This window comes from Plecotus auritus (genome assembly GCF_963455305.1).
Source record: "Plecotus auritus genome assembly, chromosome: X".
NCBI classification, from domain to species: domain Eukaryota; kingdom Metazoa; phylum Chordata; class Mammalia; order Chiroptera; family Vespertilionidae; genus Plecotus; species Plecotus auritus.
This window is the reverse complement of record NC_137784.1, coordinates 61,494,720-61,511,345: the sequence shown is the minus strand read 5'-3', so window position 1 is coordinate 61,511,345 and position 16,626 is coordinate 61,494,720. Positions and strand designations below refer to the sequence as shown.

The 16,626-nt window shown below is 40.2% G+C and overlaps 1 protein-coding gene across 1 annotated transcript in view; it reads right to left on the bottom strand.

Annotated features, from left to right (window-relative positions):
• Positions 1-202: 202 nt before the first annotated feature.
• The window catches only part of LANCL3 (LanC like family member 3), a gene marked incomplete at both ends in the record, with an annotated part of 29,249 nt that continues 12,825 nt past the window's right edge, over positions 203-16,626 (bottom strand). Inside the window, 4 exon segments of the mRNA XM_080653092.1 lie at positions 203-344; positions 8,629-8,786; positions 8,790-8,818; positions 8,821-8,835. Of these exon segments, the coding sequence (XP_080509218.1) occupies positions 203-344; positions 8,629-8,786; positions 8,790-8,818; positions 8,821-8,835 (344 nt within the window).

Here is a 16,626-nt window from a genome sequence, read left to right as displayed (position 1 = left end):
TGCAGGTTCTCAGACTGTTCTCCCTGAAGTCTGGTATGTTGCCTTTACCTGCCTGCCTCCCTTTCTTTCTTTCCTTCTTCCTGTGGCAATGTTAAGGCTCATGGTTGTGATACCATTGAATGTGGCTTGCTTGGAAACTACCTTGGGTAGCTCTGGAAATCTCAGGGACCTTCTACAGGGCCACAGTGGGAGATAGAGCCTTCTAAACAAAGACTCTGAAGAGAGGGAATTCAGCCTGACTGGGCTGCAGCAGATCAATCAGAAAGCACACTGTCCCAGAGAAGCCTTCATACAAGCTGTGAGAACCGGCCTTGAATTCCTCAGTAAATAAAAACTCAGCAAACCTAAAAGAAGAAGAAAATATGAATAGTTTTAACGTTAGTGTTTCCACATAATTGGCTTTGGGTTGCTTCTTCCTCCTCTCTGCTAAGTTAAAATTTTAGCATCATTTTATTTCCAGAATTGTACAATATTTTAAGAATGTTCCTTTAAAAAATGAATATGCTGTTTTTCTGCAGGCATATTATTTCTGAGCTAGGTTTCACTTATATGTGACAGACAGCAGAGACTGTAAAACTACATGGGCAAGATTTTATATAATATGTGCTTTGGATAAACAAAAGGATAAGATAAATGAGAATAAGCAAACCACATTTTATAGTCATGGCATCAAATAGCAAACTCAGCTATAAGACAGATTGCTTTTAGGACATCTGCCTTAAAAATAAATCACTGGCATCTAAATTCCCTATGAAAAAGCTTTATCTTTTTTACTGATATTTATAACAAATCCTATTGAAATTATTTAGAATGAGTAACATTTTTTAAATTTTATTTTATTTTTTAAAGTATTACATATAGTAGTACATATATCTCCTTTTTTCTCCCCATTGACCTTCCCCCAGCCTCCCATACCCCCTGGCACATGCCCTCATCCCACCCTGCCCCCTCAGTGTCTTGTGTCCATTGGTTGTGCTTATATGCATGCATACAAGTCCTTTGGTTGATCTCTTTCCCCCCCTCCCCAACACTCCCCAGCCTTCCCGCTGTAATTTGACAGTCTGTTCGGTGCTTCACTGCCTCTGTATCTATCTTTTTGTTCATCAGGTTATAATGTTCTTTATTTTCCATAAAGGAGTGAGATCATGTGGTATTTTTCTTTCATTGCCTGGCTTATTTCACTTAGCAGAATGAGTAACATTTCTAGTAGTTAACAGCATTTAAAGTGCGGTTACTTATGCCATCTTTTTACTGACTTGTTATTATTCCCATCAACAACAAAAATAACCACCAATTCAGAGGCTGGAGCTCATGGAGTGGTAAGGCTGGACAGATTATATTGTCATAAATTTAGATAATTGCTACTACATAGGGGATCTTATGAAGAGTAATTACTTATTGTATCTTTTAAAGGTTCTTGGAATTATTGATGGCAGATTAAAATAAATCAGCAGAACACCTATTGCAATTCTGTTTAGTGTAAGTTTTCTATCAACTGTTTCCCTATATATGCAACAATTTATAAATAAAATTAAAATATTTAAATAGTAGAATAATGATGCCTCCTTATGAGTTAATTAAAAATTTGTAATTGTACAATGAAGCTTCATGGTATCGTTTCAAGGAATCTTGGCCTTTTTATGATATGTACCCAGGATGTTGATAAAAAGTAGAGATTCATATGGTATAGCTTCAAGGAATCTTAGCAGGGGATCATTGGGCAGTTTGAACTCCATCTCATAAAAAAGCCTTCCAATACATAAAATAAGATACATAGGATTCCAAGGGGAATTCATTATATTAAAAAGAACAGCAAAAATTTTAAAACCAAGCTTGTGATATAATAATACATGTTTTCCTTATTAACACATTAAACAGTAGTAGAGCTAATAACTATGGACATTTCTAAGTAGTGATGGAAGTGAAATAAATCTCACAATATCAGTAACAAGTGTAATATGACATGTGAATATCTGTGACTTTTATTGGTGACAGAGTCACAGCTACTGCTATTTTCCTGTGGCTTATTACCTACATTCAGAATTCAAAGAAATGCTACATTTCAGTTTGAGATGTAATACTTTTCTCAAGTAAATTCACAAACCCTAGATTAAGAAGCTCTGGTGTAGTAGAAAGAGGAAGAACTTTGAAGTTGCAATACCCAACTCTGGTAATTTCATGTTATATGACCTTTGGCAAATTTTAAAATCTGACTTTAAAATTATGAAGTTACAGAATTGCATATAATTACCTGTAAAGATTAATGATACTATATGTTAGGTTCTGAGCATATAGCAAGCATTCAGTACATGGTAAATTTCATTTTTTCACATAAACACATTAGAGCAGAGCATTTGTAAAACAGAGATAAACATTCCACCATACTTTAGAAGTAACCCATAGTTAATTTTGCTTTCTCTTCTTCCAACTTTTCCCCCCTAAGTTTAATTGATTTATTACATTGTTGAAATTAGTGTGTATAATATTTGGTATCATATATTGTTTTACTTAATAATTCTCTGATAAACTTTTTTGTGCTTTTCAAAATAATTTCTAAATGATATAAAGCAATTTACAAGCTGTATCAGCAATTTATGAGAGTGGCAGTTTAATTGTATATAGTGTGTTATCATATTAAAGTGAAAATGATTGTTTCCACACAATCTACACAATGGTGCAGAATTCAAACTAGCAAATTCCTTTTACTAAAAAAATTCTGTCAAAACAGAAGTCAGAATGGTAATATAGAACTAAAAACATGTAGACACTGAGATCATGACATATCAAAACCTGATGATTATGACCAAAACTAAATCCAAAGGAAAATTCATTGATCTGAGTTTTTAATTAGAAAGATGGAATTATTCTAGTTAAGATTTTTTTAAACTGTTGAAAATAACAAATTAAAGGAAAGGAACACTGGAAAGTCAAAACATAGGCAGAAAATAATGAATTGGAAAGCAAAAGAGAAAAACAAATAATTAATAAACAAAACCAAAGCCAGTTCTTTGAAAGCATGAACAACATAGACAAAATGCTGGTGTGTGTGACCAAAAAGGAAAAAGGATTAGGAATTCAAAGGGGCATATAAGCAATGATATGGAAGATTTAAAATATCATAGAACTATATTGTTAGAGCTTTACCTCAAACATTTGAAAATCTATATGAACTAGATGTTTCTAGAGGAATACATTTACTTCCAAAAATTAATTCAAGAGATGTTAAACCTGAAAAAATAAATATTCATAGAAGAGAAGGAAAAGGTTGCTAAATATTTTTCTGTGGCCATCAATTCCAACTGTTGGTTAAGAGTAACAGGTGATGACCAAGTAATATTTATTCAGACGTACATATTGTTTGACATTACTGTCTTAGGAACTGCCAAAATGAAACAAGTCTCCCCATTTTGGGCCAAACCATATTTAACTTTGAATTACAATAAAGTGGAAATTTTAGTATTCTGTGCAATTAAATGTAATGTTCACATAATATTCAGGTATTACCTGACAATTTTCATTCTATGACTGTGAGAAATTTAACTTGTCAAAAGGGGCCTAGACTCCAGAACCTTATAACTAAGACTCAGTAAGCTAGAACTGGTCTGCCAGAAAAATAAAGGATTGTTCTGACTTTTTAAATAGACTTTCTAGGGCTTGACAACCTCTGATGAAATTTATCCCAAAGGTGATATAGCATTAACCTAGATAAGATCCAAAATGACTTTCTTTTTCTACATTTGGGAAATTAAGGGTCAGGCTGCAACCTGAACAGATTAGGGAGTCATGAATAAAACTATGTTAACAGAATTCCTAACAATGGAGCTTCAAACAGAGGACTTACATAAGTTAGTATTTTTTTTCTTCAGTGCATACACACAAATATCATAAAGGATATTTTATGTTTAACACTGAATATTAGATAAGTTGGCTTAGGAAGGCCTCTCAGAGAAAATTACTTTTGAGTGAAGTTCTAAATGAAGTGAGGGCACTGGAAGATATATGTAGAAAGTGAGTATTACAGGTAGAATTAACCAAATTTCAAAGGCATCGAGGTAGATTGTACCTGGCATCCTAACAAAATCACAAGGAAGCTACTATGGTGGAAACAACTAAGAAGAAGAGTAAATAGGGCATGGTATCAGAGAGGCAAAGGGAGGCAAATCCTGTAGGGCATTTTGCTCAAAGGATAGACTTTGGATTTTACTCTGAGTCAAATGGAAAGCCACTGAGTTATCATGAAAAGAGGCATGTCATAATCTGACATGAATATCCTATATAATAAAAAGGTAATATGCGCCCTAACCGGTTTGGCTCAGTGGATAGAGCGTCGGCCTGCGGACTCAAGGGTCCCAGGTTCGATTCCGGTCAAAGGCATGTACCTTGGTTGCAGGCACATCCCCAGTAGGGGGTGTGCAGGAGGCAGCTGATCAATGTTTCTCTCTCATCGATGTTTCTGACTCTCTATCCCTCTCCCTTCCTCTCTGTAAAAAATCAATAAAATATATATTTTTAAAAAAAGGTAATATGCAAATTGACCTTAACAGCAGAATGATCAGAATGACTGCTGGACCAGTCAATATGAGGCACACTGACCACCTTGTGGTCCCTTCCCCTGGCCATCAAGCACCAATCACCTGATGGCGAATGGGGAACCGGGGGTGGGTGATGGCAGGGGGGCGGGGCCGGCTGCAGGCAGCTGGGGAAGATGGCTCGGATCACAGGCCAGGCCTAGGGACCATACCCACACACGAATTTCGTGCGCCAGGTCTCTAGTACATCATAAGAAGAAAATTTAAAAGATCTCTGTGATACAGAAAAGTATTCCTAATTAAATCAACATAAAGGCAAGGCCGTTTACTATCCCTCTTATTATTGAACACTGATTTAGAGATTCTGACCCATGCAATAAAATATTTTTTTAATTATATATATTTTTTTATTTTTTAAAATTAAATCTTTATCATTCAGATTATTACAGTTGTTCCTCTCCCCCCCACCCATAGCTCACCTACACCCGGTTCCCACCCCACCACCTGCCCTCACCCCACCCCCAGTGACATCATCCATAGGTGTATGTTTTTTGTCCAGTCTCTTCCCACACCCCCCACACCCCTTTCCCCTTCTATGTCCCTGATTCTATTATATTCACCAGATTATTCTGTTCATCAGATTTTTTATTCACTTGATTTTTAGATTCACTTGTTGATAGATATGTATTTGTTGTTCATAATTCTTATCTTTACCTTTTTCTTCTTCTTCCTCTTCTTAAAGAATACCTTTCAGCATTTCATATAATACTGGTTTGGCAGTGATGAACTCCTTTAGCTTTTTCTTCTCTGTGAAGCTCTTTATCTGCCCTTCAATTCTGAATGATAGCTTTGCTGGGTAGAGTAATCTTGGCTGTAGGTTCTTGCTATCCATCACTTTGAATATTTCTTGCCACTCCCGTCTGGTCCGCATAGTTTCTGTTAAGAAATCAGCTGACAATCGTATGGGTGCTCCCTTGTAGGTAACTAACTGTTTTTCTCTTGCTACTTTTAATATTCTCTTTTTGTCTTTTGCTCTTGGCATTTTAATTATGATGTGTCTTGGTGTGGTCCTCTTTGGATTCCTTTTGTTTGGAGTTCTCTGCACTTCCTGGACTTGTAAGTCTATTTCTTTCACCAGGTAGGGGAAGTTTTCTGTCATTATTTCTTCAAATAGGTTTTCAATATCTTGCTCGCTCTCTTCTTCTGGCACCCCCATAATTCGGATGTTGGTACGCTTGAAGTTGTCCCAGAGGCTCCTTACACTATCTTCCTACTTTTGAGTTCTTTTTTCTTTTTGCTTTTCCGGTTGGGTGTTTTTTGCTTTTTTGTATTTCAAATCTTTGACTTGATTCTTGGGATCATCTAGTCTGCTGTTGGATCTCTGTATATTATTTTTTATTTCAGTCAGTGTATGCTTAATTTCTAGTTTGTCCTTTTTCATATCCTCAAGGATCTCACTAAATTTATCAGCCTTTTGTAGAAAATTCTTGAAAAACCTTATAACTGGATACATGTGTCCAGGTATTGTGGTTTTGAACTCTATATCTCGTAGTTTGCTTTCCTCAATTTCTTTCATTTGTGACCTGTTTCTTTGTCTCCACATTTTGCCTGTTTCTCTGAGTTGATAGAGTGGCTTTGTGTGCTAGGTGTCTTATAGAGCCCAGTCCCTCAGCCTCCCCAGTTACCTGATGTGGACCCCTTTGTGGGCTGTGTGCACAGTCTTGTAGTTAACCCTTGACTGCTGTTGGTATCACTGGGAGGAATTGACCTCCAGGCCAATTGGCTGTGAGGATCAGCTGTGTCTACGCTGGGAGAACTTCTGTGCTGGAGACACCCTTATGAGGCAAGACTTGCTTCAGTGGGGCTTTGGTGCTCACTGAGCCTGCCCCCTGAGTGTGTCCCTTATGGATTTGAGGAGTTGTAATCTGGATGGTCCTACTCTGACCCCTGGGTACACTGGCTCTTGGATCTCCAAGGAGGTGCTAATTTAGCCTCTGCCTGAGGCCACCCAGCAGGAGCTACAGAGAGATCTGCAGATTTCTCTTCTTTGGGTTTTGGAGGTGCCCAGATGAGGCCCAGTTGTGAAGCAATGCAAGCTGCTGTGCGGCCTTGGGCCTTCTTTTGGATGTTCTTGGTCTCTCTGACTCAGCTACAGTTTGTTAGGTAAGTTCAGATTTCAAAGGACCAGGCCATTCATATGCAAAAGCCTCTGTGCACAGCTTGATGAGGCGGAGTCTCAGGGTGGAGCAAACAGCAATGGCTTCCTGTCAGCCCTGCCCTAAGAGGCCTCTGGGTCTCAGTGTCCCTCAGTAATTGCTGCAAGAACCTCTGAGAGAAAGCAGCCCTCACATTCTGCCTGCTGCCAGACAGTCCAGTTTCTCCCTGTATGAGTCTGGGTCCCCAGAGTCTTGCCCGGAACTGGAGTTCAGAGCAGTTGGGAGCTTGTGTCTCCCTGCGGATTGAAAAAGCCAGCCGTGTACTCAGTTGCCAGCCCTCTCCATGCACATGCCTCCATACCTCTGCACTTTACTTCTGCAGCTCTTCTGAGTCTCAGTGTGCTTTTCTCTTCCCTTCTAGTTGTAGAATTTCCACTTAGCCAGCCTTCCTGTGGTTCTGGATGATGTCCGTTTTGTCTTTTAGTTGTAGTTTTGAAGTGGTTGTACGAGGCTGCAAGTTCAGGTGTTTACCTATGCCGCCATCTTGGTTTCTCTGTAATAAGACATTTTTATAAAAAGAGTATATATATATATATATATATATATATATATATATATATATGAGAAAGGAAGTAACAAAATTTTAATTATTTGCAGATAATATGAATGTCTATTTAGAAAACCCAGTTAAATATAATGTAAATCTCATAGAAACAGTAATGTAGTTCAGTAAAGTGGGCAGATGTATCATTATGATATTTATCAAAGCTAAGGTGGTTATAAGATGAAATGCAGATTTATGTGAAAGAAATGCCTCTTAGATTGCTAAACTGCAATAATATGTATGTTTTAAAATGCTTTCATAAATACCAGTAATAAATGACATGAAAATATAGTAGAGGAAATGATTCCCATAACAAACTTGGAAATAAAACACTAGGAATAAAAGTAACAAGAAATAGACATGATCTTCATAAGATCAAAACTTTACCAAATGACATTTTTAAAAATTGCAATAAATATACAACATACCAGATTCCTGGATGGAAAAAGTCAGTATTCTAAAAATGTTAATTCTAACTAAAGTAACCTATTAATTCATTTAAATTCTAATCAAATTGTCATAGGATTTATTTTAACTTGAAAAATGAATTCTAAAGTACAATTGGAAGAATGAGAGAGTAGCTAAGAAAAATTAGAAATAAATGAATGATAAAATATAGAAAGTCCAGAAACAAACCCATATATCAATGTAAATTAATATTTTCCCCTTTTTTATAATCTTAGAGTGGAAAAGGTCTTTTTAAGAAAAACACAAAATTCAGAAATCTTGTAACTTCGACAACTCTGACAAGAAAAATACTTAAAATTTTGGTCTGCTGGAAGACCATGAACTAAATTGAAAGATAAATAACAAAGTAGGAAAGTATTGACAGAGTATACTGACAAAGAGTTACAATCTTCAATATAAACATCATAATAGGAAAAATGGGCAAAAAATGAGCTAGAAATAAAGTGGGTCTAATGACTTCAATTCTAAAATTTCTCTTACAAGTAATGCTTGCAAAAAAAAAAAAAAGAAATGCTTGCACAAGTGCATAGAAATGTACTAGTATGTACTGAATATTTGGGACAATTTAGTTTGTATTAGTGAAGACTGAATATGTACAAATGTCCACTACTTAAAGATTGGTTAAATTAATCATGGTACATCTATAGTTAGTAACTATATAGTCATTAAAATTATGAGATAGATCTATACAAACTGAAAAGGGATCCCTTAAACATAGGTTGCAAACAGTATACATAATACTGTTAAGCATTTGTTTAGAGTGCATAGTTGATGTATTATTTTTACATTTTTAAACTATATAACTCTATTACCTATTCAGAATGTCAGTTAAATTATTATCTGCAAAAAATACATGTGAAGAATGGCTGACCTTTGGGCTCGGTAGATATATTTAGAGTTTCCTGTGAGCTGATAAAATAACAGGAAGACATAGGCACTTTCAGCTACACTGTGGCAAATTCCTGGCCCCTTCTTTAGCAGGCCCTTCTGCCATGTGAGTTCCGCACACCAGATACATGTGTCCAGGTACTATGGTTTCTTGGAAACCAGATAAGCTTTGCAAACAGATAGGCAATGCCTGTGAAAATATCCAAGACATTAGAGGTTACTTTCAGTTTTTAATACTATAGAGCAGAACTTCTCAAACTGTAAAAGGCTCACAAATCACCAGTGTATTGGTAAAATATCCATTCTATTCTTCTAGGTCTGAGATGGGGCCTGAGATACTGCATTTCTAACAAGTGTACTGCTGGAGACCACATTTTGAATAGCAAGGCTATAGAATTTCCTATAAGGGAGTCTTATTTTACCTGTGAAATTTATTTTAAGTTGTTTGAATTACATTGTGGTGTTAATCCATGGAGAAAAAACAAAAATTACATGGATTGATAAAAATTCATAATCCTATATAATAAAGAGGTAATATGCAAATTGGCCATCACACTGTCACAAGATGGCTGCCTACAACCAGGCCAGCAGGGGGGGTTAGTGAGGGATGACCAAATGACTGAACAAGCAGACTGCGTGGGGCGACCAGGCCGGCAGGGGCATTAGTGAGGGAAGACCAAATGACTGAACATCAGGCTGCATGGGGTGACCAGGCCAGCAGGGGTTTAGTGAGGGACTACCAAATGACTGAACAGCAGGCTGTGTGGGGTGACCAGACTGGCAGGGGGGTTAGTGAGGGGAGACCAAACGACTGAACAAGCAGGCTGCATGGGGCAACCAGGCCGGCAGGGGGGTTAGTGAGAGATGACCAAACAACTGAACAAGCAGGCTGCGTGGGGCCACCAGGCCGGCAGGGGGGGTTAGTGAGGGATGACCAAATGGCTGAACAAGCAGGCTGAGTGGGGTGACGAGGTCAGCAGAGTGTTAATGAGGGATGATCAAACGACTGAACAGCAGGCTGTGTGGGGTGACCAGGCTGGCGGTGGGGCTGTGAGGGGAGACCAGGCTGGCAGAGGGATCAGTTGGGGGCCATTAGGCTGGCGGGGGGAAGTTGGGGAGAACAGGCTGGCAGGAGGTGTGCGGTTGGGGTTGACCAGGTGGCAGGGGGGCAGTTGGGGGCAATTAGGCTGTCATGGGGGACAGTGAGGGAAGACTAGGCCAGCAGGGGAGGCTGTTGGGGGCAACTATGCTGGCAGGGGGGGCATTAAGGGGTGACCAGGCCAGCGAGGGGTGGGGGGGAGGCGGTAGTTAGGAGCAACCAGGCAGGCAGGCAGGTGAGCATTTAAAAGCCAGCGGTCCAGGATTTTGTGAGGGATCGGGCCTAAACTGGCAGTTGGACATCCCCCAACGCGTCCCAGATTGGAGAGGGTGCAGGCTGGCCTGAGGGTACCCTTCCCTGCACGAATTTCGTGCACCAGGTCTCTAGTTTATAAATATTTAATAATGCATACTATGGTAAGTATTATGCATATCTGGCTATTTGGAATGGCTAAATATTTATGGTTTGCCCATTCTCCTCCTTCTCCAAGGTTCAGAATTTGTAATGTTAAAGTACTTATAACTATACACCTTTGAAGAGCAAAACTGGTAGTCCTGACAAAAATAATAATGATCCCAAATGACTTAGCCAAGACTTCTACTGCAGCTATGAAATTAGTTCTTCTCAACTTGATTGTTCCAAGGAAGAACATTTTCTTTCAAAACTTCTCAACAGAGGCAATCTCAATTACACAGGCAGGAACAGGAATAAGAGAAGTGACAACTATTAATAGAAACATGTCCCTTAAGTTTTTGGTGCTCATATTCATAGAGGAGATTAGTTACCCAAGATCACTCTCTCCTGCATGGCCTTCCTTATCCTATCTAATAAAAGAGTAATATGCAAATTGACCGTACTTCCGCTACACCCACAAGCCAAGCCCACAAACCACACCCACCAGCCAATCAGGAATGAATATGCAAATAAACCCAACCAAGATGGCTGCAGCCACAGAGAGTAGGAGGGAGGCTTGGGTTTCCCCGGCAATGGAGGAAGCCAAGCTTTCTGCCTGCCCTTGCCAGCCCAGGCCTCCACTCCAGGCTACAAAGTTTCAATTATAGAAGATAAATAAATCCCAACAAAAATGGCTGCCCCCACGGAGGGAGCAGAAGGCTTGGCTCCACTCCAGGCTACAAAGTTTCAATTGTAGAAGATAAATAAATTCCAGATACCAGGGCCTCCGCTTGGGTCGCCGGGGGGCATGGCTGGCCTGCAAACCACCACAGGCCCCTCGCCCAGGCTGCCCCATGCCCCAAAGGAACCTCCACCCTGATCCAGGACACCCTTCAGGGCAAACCAGCTGGTCCCCACCCATGCACCAGACCTCTATCTTATCTAATAAAAGAGTAATATGCAGATTGACCATCACTCCAACACACAAGATGGCTGCCCCCATGTGGTCAAAGATCCTGCCCCCATGTGGACACAAGATGGCCACCACAAGATGGCCATCAGGGGAGGACAGTTGGGAGGGACCAGGCCTGCAAGGGAAGGCAGTTGTGGGTGATCAGGCCATCGGAAAAGGGCAGTTGGGAGGGACCAGGCCTGCAAGGGAGGGCAGTTGGGGGCGATCAAGCCTGCAGGGGAGGGCAGTTAGGGGTGACCAGGCCAGCAGAGGAGTGAAGTTGGGGGTGACCGGGCCTGCAGGGAAGGGCAGCTGGGGGGGACCCAGGCCTGTAGGTGAGAGCAGTTGGGGGATACCAGGCCTGCAGGGGAGGTCAGTTAGGGGTGACCAGGCCTGCAGGGGAGGGCAGTTAGGTGCAATCAGGCTGGCAGGGGAGCAGTTAGGCATCAATCAGGCTGGCAAGGGAGTGGTTAGGGGGTGATCAGGCTGGCAGGCAGAAGTGGTTAGGGGCAATCAGGAAGGCAGTCAGGCGAGCAGTTGGGAGCCAGCAGTCCTGGATTGTGAGAGGGATATCCGAATGCCCGTTTAGTACTGATCCCACCAGGATCAGGCCTAAATGGTCAGTCGGACATCCCTTGAGGGGTCCCAGATTGGAGAGGGTGCAGGCTGGGCTAAAGGACACCCCCCATGTGCACGAATTTCGTGCACCGAGCCTCTAGTTCTTATATAAAGTAGAAAAGACTGGAAGTATTTTACTAACTCATCAAGATTCTTTGTACCTTTCATTTTCTTTGACTGGGCTCTTTAAAATTCTGCAGAAATAGGATTACTGTGTAGAAAACTGGTAGCAATATATAAAGAAATCCTGTCCCTAGAAACTCAAATTCTGCCTGATAGAGGTTGGATTGACTTTCCTCAGCCTTTGTGGAAGCAGCAAGTTTTGCATCTACTAAACAAATTCATGTCAGCATTCCTAATGGCCTATAAATATATCTGCTTTTTGGATTTTCCTTTGAGCCAGTTGTAATACCTTTCTGGTTGCCTTATAAATTAATGAGCATATAAAATCATTCACATGTTTATTTTATATTTGTCTGAGACTCATGACTTTATTCTCTTTTAAAATTTATCCTTTAACACTCCCTATGATTAACACTTACATAACAGGCTTTTTTCATCTAATGCTTTCCAATCAACCACTGAAAATGGTCATCTATAGAATTGTTCTTCAGTTTTAGGAACAAAGTGTCTCCCGCTGACTAAAAGATGATTTTAAAAGAAATGAACTTATTTAGTTATATATACAGGGTGTCTCAAAATATGTATACACACTTAAACAGCTGATAGCTCAATTTTGAAAATGAAATGTATTTCAATGAAAACTGCCCTTACAATTATTCAAAGAGTGTGTACACATTTTGGGGAACACCCTATATATTCATTCACTGTATCCGTTCATTTGAAAGTGTTCATTGATTATCTACTGTATGCATAGCATGACTGGCTTCATGGGCATGTGATCTGTACAGTCTCACAAGGATCTGATGCTATGTTGAATGCTCTGCTATTGCCATCTTGAAATTCTTAATAATTTTTAAAGTCATTTTCAAATTATGTAGCAAGTCCTGGCCCTGGGTGATACAAAATAAGTGCTAAACATGACTCTTGCCCTTCAGAAAGGCAGTGTCTAGAAAGGGAGAGAAAATTATATACATGTGACTAACACATAATAGGACATGTAGTTCATTATGCTTTTGGAGAATAAAATGAATGGTACTGTCAATTATACTAGAGGGACCGGAAAAGTGCAAGTTCCCTGAGGGAGACAGTCAGGTGAAGTATGGCTTTTTTCAGGACTTTGTAGGATGCATAGGAAATTCCAGGCCCAAGGTTAGGGAGAAAGCATTTTAGGCAACAAGATCAGCAAGGGCAAAGATTCAGAGCCTGGACAAAAAAGCTACATGAAGACCAGTGGAGTAGTATTCTAACCAACAGGACAGAGGGTTGGAAGGGTAGACTAGGTTCACATTAGGAATGGTCTTACAAATCAAATTAGGCATTTGGACTGTATTCTGTGCGCAACAGGAAACTAACCAGTGGGAGTGTTTTGGTTGGGAATTGGCTGCTTTTTATTTTTAATAATGTGATTTGTATTATAGACAAAATGGCCCACACTGGTGTCAGGAGATACGTAAAGAAGGGCAATGGGGTAGCTATGAACTATCATGTTGGCAGAAAGATGGCAAAGAGGCTAATGAAACAGCTCACAGGATTTGGTGGCTGTTTAGATATTCATTGAATACATACTATATGCCAGGCACTGTAGTATATGCTAAGGTTTTAAAAAGTTTCTGCCTTCATGGTGTATACCACCTAATTAGAGGCATTAATTAGGCTTTGGCTATATGAAGGGGGAAATGTTGAAGCACACAGGAAGGCTCCTAACCCACACTTGCAGGTATGAAAGGCCCATGAGGGGGAGTGGCACCATCTAGCCTGAGTACCAAAGGTTGAGGAGAAATTAGCCAGGTGAATTGAAGGCCCTTGGTGCTCTGCTCGATCCCCTTGACCTTGCCAGCAGGTGCACCCATCTCCCAGTTGCTATGAGCTGGCTGCTAACAAAGTTCACAGCTTCCCTCTTCTTGGAAGATTTGCCCTCAGCCAAATGGGAGGCTAGGTGCCCAGGGGTTCTCAAACTTTTTAAACAGGGGGCCAGTTCACTGTCCCTCAGACCGTTGGAGGGCCGGACTATAGTTTTTTAAAAAATCTATGAACAAATTCCTATGCGCACTGCTGGCCCGGGACGGGTCGGCTGCTAAGCAGGACAGGCAGCAGCACCCGGTGGGCCGGATAAATGTCCTCAGCAGGCCGCATGTGGCCCGCAGGCCATAGTTTGAGGACCCCTGGCTAGGCTATGTGCCCATCCCCCAGCAGATTTGAGCCAATGACTGACACAGGGTTACAGAAGATTAGCCTCAAGACAAACCACTTCTGTGGTGTAATCTGTGCCTCTTAGCTTCCCCTCAAAATCCAGGTGAAGCTAGTCTCCAGATGAGACACAGAAACCCCTTTGTGACCCAGCTCCCTACTCTGTTCTCATTTTTTCCCTCTATTCCCTACTTAATGCTTTCCACTTTGGTAAAACTAAGCTATTCATAGTTCCTGTTCCTTCACTATGTGGTCTCATGCCCCTGACTAACTTTTATTGAAACAAATTTTCCTCCTTTCTTGGCCTGGTCAACTTATCTCAGGTATCACCTCCTTCAGGAACCGTTCCCTGAACCTGGAGGAACACCAGGAATCCCTTCTCTGAGCTCTTATCACTCCCTCTACAAACCTTAGCACTTATATAGTATCATATTAAAATTTTCTGTGTGCATATCTGCCTCACATAGTGCAAATTTCCCAAGGGCTGGACCTCTTTCTTGTTCAATTTTGCTCTCCTAGTTTGTAACATATGGCAAGGGGTTCACAAATGTCTACTGACCCTGTAATGTCTCATTTCTCATCCCAACACAGTGAAGATGAGAGATGTGGAAGGAAGAAGGGATGAGATGGTCCAATTACTATACCAGGCCATTAATCCCAGACAGCTAATAGGTATTGATCCTATGGTTCTGGCAAGAGAGAAATGTCCTCTTCCTGCAGTTTGGGTCATGGAATGGTACATGGAAGGAACCTTGGAATTCTTCTAAATCTGTTGTCTCCTAACCAGACCTAATGAAATCCACAATAAGACTGATTAGTCTAAAAGGAAGGAATGTTGGATTTCTTTGATTTTTATGGGAACTGTGACATTTCATCATGGGAATGCTAAGGTGCAGTGATGATAATATTAATAAAAAAATCCCGAGTCAGCAACAATATATGCCTTTGCCAAAGACAATTAGAGAAAGGAATTATTAGGTAAGAACTATGATTTTAGAGACTAGATATTTGAAAACATGCAATTTAGCACAGCCTTGTGACAGCCAGACTTGGCACATACAGTTTCAACATACTGGGGATCATCAGGCAGGTCCATCCTGTGATCAGTAATTTCGTGGAGTCAGGTATTGCATTGCACTACAAAGCTTGGTAACAGTGACATCTGTACTACACAAGCCCTTCTTATTCTCAGTTCAAAGTTACCTACCCAAGTGTCCTTATGAAATTATTTTTAAAAACAGCCACACCTGTGTTTCACACAGAGGAAAGGAAATGCCCTGTTGGTGTTACCACAGTGATGATGTAACATAATGCAATATAGAGTTTATTTTAGCCACAGAATTTGTTTTAATGGTGTGGACAAAAGGGGCCACATGCTGACCTGACAAACTCAGGGAAGGCCTGCATAGCAGTCTTGCAAACTCAGAGACCTAAAGTAACCACAAAGGATGGTCTGAAATTAAACTTTAACTAAATGCAGTTATGGTGGGCAGTTACATCCTAGGCTAGTATCTTCACTGACAAGGTCAACCTTTACCTTAACTGAGCCTATCTGTCTTTTTGCATCTATGATAACATACCCTTGAAATGTCTGGGTAACTTGTAACTTCCCTTTTTCTGGAGCCCCTGGGGCACAACCAAATGTGGTAGGTGCCAGGACAGATACCACAAATTCCTTCATTATCATGTTAATTGTTCCTGCACCCACCTAAGTATGTGTCCATCATTTTACTTCTTATCCAATCCCAGGTGTTTCCCCCGTTTTGCTTTATCCCACCTCCTTAATCTATCACCAATAAATTTCATGTAACCCACCTATGACCCTCCTTTGTTTGCAATGTATAAATTCTCAACTAGTGCAAATTTCCCAAGCATTCTCTGGAGCATTATCTCAATTCATTGAGGTTCTGCTTCCCGGCATATATTGACAGTTTGGCTCAAATAAACTCACAAAAATTCTTTACAGGTTTCAATGTTGTTGTTTTTTTACGTTAACAATGGTTTTTAAATGACTTTTGTCCTGTATTTCAGAATCATCAAGGCTATGACGAGGTCATATGAATATGCCTACTATACTTAATTGCATTTAATGAGAAAAAGTATATGCCACACTGTCTTGTGATAGAGGATTGGATAAAAGAGATCTGGTACATACACACAATGGAATACTACTCGGCCATAAGAAAGGATGAAATAGCACCATTTGCAACAACATGAATGGACCTTGAGAACATTATGAAAAGTGAAGTAAGTTAGACAGAAAAAGCTAAGAACCATATAATTTCACTCATATGTGTGACATAAAATTGAAGCTTATGAACACAAACAGCAGAGTGGTGGTTGCCAGAGAGAAGGGGATGGGGGGAGAAGGGAGTCCTAAAATGAAGTGACAGGAGAAGATTTGACTTTGGGTGGTGGCTACATGGTGCAATATAAAGATCTTATAACATAAAAATCAACACATGAAACCTATATGTTCATGTTTACCAATGTCAGCCCAATCAATTTAATAAATAACATTTAAAAAATTTTTCATATTGACCTTTTTATCTCATGTAGTAATGACACAAGATAAGAAATAACCTCACTTTTCAGAAAAGACACCTTTC